The sequence below is a fragment of the Onychostruthus taczanowskii genome, unplaced genomic scaffold, assembly GCF_017590055.1.
Source record: "Onychostruthus taczanowskii isolate IOZ18803 unplaced genomic scaffold, ASM1759005v1 scaffold81, whole genome shotgun sequence".
NCBI lineage: Eukaryota > Metazoa > Chordata > Aves > Passeriformes > Passeridae > Onychostruthus > Onychostruthus taczanowskii.
The window spans coordinates 762,233-764,610 of NW_024506002.1; the positions used below are offsets into that span (position 1 = coordinate 762,233).

The 2,378-nt window shown below is 63.8% G+C and overlaps 1 protein-coding gene across 1 annotated transcript; it reads left to right on the forward strand.

The window, feature by feature from the left end:
• The first annotated feature begins 289 nt into the window (after positions 1 to 289).
• LOC121346438 (brain-specific homeobox/POU domain protein 3) lies at positions 290 to 1,952 on the forward strand. Its single transcript, XM_041424256.1, has 2 exons — positions 290 to 409; positions 937 to 1,952. Exons 1-2 carry the CDS (start codon positions 290 to 292, stop codon positions 1,840 to 1,842), a joined length of 1,026 nt encoding a protein of 341 aa, XP_041280190.1. The 3' UTR covers positions 1,843 to 1,952.
• The last annotated feature ends 426 nt before the right edge of the window (positions 1,953 to 2,378 follow it).

Sequence of the window (2,378 nt, forward strand, 5' to 3'; positions counted from 1 at the left end):
GGGCGGGGGGTGTGTTACAGCCGGATCAGGGGGAGGCCTGATTTGGGGAGGGGGGAGTACCACGGGCGGAGGGGGGCTGAGCCCCGGTTTGAGGGGGGGTGAGCTCACTGCCCGGGGGCGGGCGGTGGGAGGGACCTCCCCGGCCCCTCCCGGTGGGCGGGGGGCGGGGGGGCCGGGCTATAATGCCATTGATGCCGGGCGGCGGAGCCAGACAATACCGCGCCCCCGAGCCGGGTGCCCGGAGCGCCCTGCCCTGCCCTGCCCCGGCCGGCCCCGCTCCGCTCCCACCATGATGTCCATGAACAGCAAGCAGGCGTTCAGCATGCACCCCATCCTGCACGAGCCCAAGTACCCGCACCTGCACACCAGCTCCGAAGCCATCCGCAGAGCCTGCCTGCCCGCCCCCCAGGTAAGCCCCAGCACGGCTTTCGGGAGGTTCCGTGCCCGCCGACCCTCGCCAACTTACTCTGCTTTCCCTTTGCATTTGGGTTTCGCTTGGGTTTGGGGGGTCCGTCCTTCCCTTCCTGCGTCCTCCGGGGCGCCGGGCCCGGCGGGTGGGGGGCTGTTCCCGGGGGAAGGGGGTCTGGAGCTTGGTCCCGCTCGGGGAGCTTCGGCCGTCCCGCCCCGCTCCGCGCGAGCGCTGGAGCAGCGCGGGGTGCGGGACCCCCGACGGCTCCGGCCTCTGCCGCTGCCTCTCTTTTGGGGAGGTCGCCCCGGAGGGCAGAGCGGGTGCCCGGCTCGGAGGGAGAGCGCTCGGTGTCTGGCACCGCCGTGCTTTTATCTGGGGGCTCGGGTAGCGCTCGGTTCGCGTTACCTGTCCCCGGCAGCGCCGCCGGGGCAGAGCGGGATCTCGGTCACGCCGCTCCTCTTTAATCCTCTCCCGCTCTCTGGGTTTGTTTTCGCTCCCGCTTTTCTCCCCCCCGCCCCTCCGTGCAGATCCAGGGGAACATCTTTGCGGGCTTTGACGAGACGCTGCTGCGGGGGGCCGAGGCTCTGGCCGCCGTGGATATCGTGTCGCAGAAAACCCACCCCTTCAAGCCGGACGCCACCTACCACACCATGAGCAGCGTGTCCTGCACTCCTACCTCGTCCTCCGTCCACCTGCACCACCCGTCCGTGCTGACCACGCACCACCCCCACCACCACCACCACCAGCCCTCGCAGGGCCTGGACGGGGAGCTGCTGGACCACCTCAACTCCGCCCTCCCGCTCGGAGGGGTGCCGGGCCCCGACGTGGGCTCCACGCCTTCGCACCCGCACTCCCACATGTCGGCCATCAACCACATGGCCCACCACTCCCAGCCCATGAACATGTCCCACCCCCACGGCCTCGCGTCCCACGCCGTCATCTCCGGCCCCGAGACGGAGACGGACCCGCGGGAGCTCGAGTCCTTCGCCGAGCGCTTCAAGCAGCGGAGGATCAAGCTGGGGGTCACCCAGGCGGACGTGGGCTCCGCGCTGGCCAACCTGAAGATCCCGGGGGTGGGCTGCCTTAGCCAAAGCACCATCTGCAGGTTCGAGTCGCTCACCTTGTCCCACAACAACATGGTGGCCCTCAAGCCCATCCTGGAAGCGTGGCTGGAGGAGGCGGAGAGGGCGCAGAGGGAGAAAATGACCAAACCCGAGATCTACACGGGGGGGGACAAGAAGCGCAAGCGCACGTCCATCGCCGCCCCCGAGAAGCGCTCGCTCGAGGCCTATTTCGCCGTCCAGCCCCGGCCCTCCTCCGAGAAAATCGCCGCCATCGCCGAGAAGTTAGACTTAAAGAAGAACGTGGTGCGGGTCTGGTTTTGCAATCAGAGACAGAAGCAGAAAAGGATGAAATTTTCTGCCACCTACTGAGGAAGGGGCTGGGGAGGCAGCGGTGCGGGGGGTGCTGCCCTCCCGACCGCCCCCCCGGCCCTTCCCAAACAGGGCTTGGGGTTGTCGGCTTTTATTTATTTTTTTTTTTTCGGTTAAAAAAATTGGGGAAAAAAAAAACAAACAAAAAGAAAAAAAAAAAATCAACTTTAAAATAAAGGGAAACGCGCCCAAAGCAAAGTGAACAGTTTGGTGCCTGCTCCTCACCCCTGGGCAAAATGGCCCCGCTGTTCTGACTGGTACAGACTGCTTTTGTAGATAAAACTGGAGAGAAAAAAAAAAAAAAAAGATGGAGAAAGAGGAAAAAGACAAAACGAAAAGGCCAAGGGGGAAGTTTGGGGGTGACCGGAGTCGGGACAGCAGCAGCGAGAGCCCGGTGGGTCTTTGTCACAGCCCCTCCCGGCTCGGGGGCCGTGGCGCCGCTCGCTCCTCTGCGTCCGCTCCTCTTCTTAAAAAAAAAAAAAAAAAAAAAAAAATTCAAACAAGGAAAAAAAAAGAAAAAGAAAACGGGCTGGAAG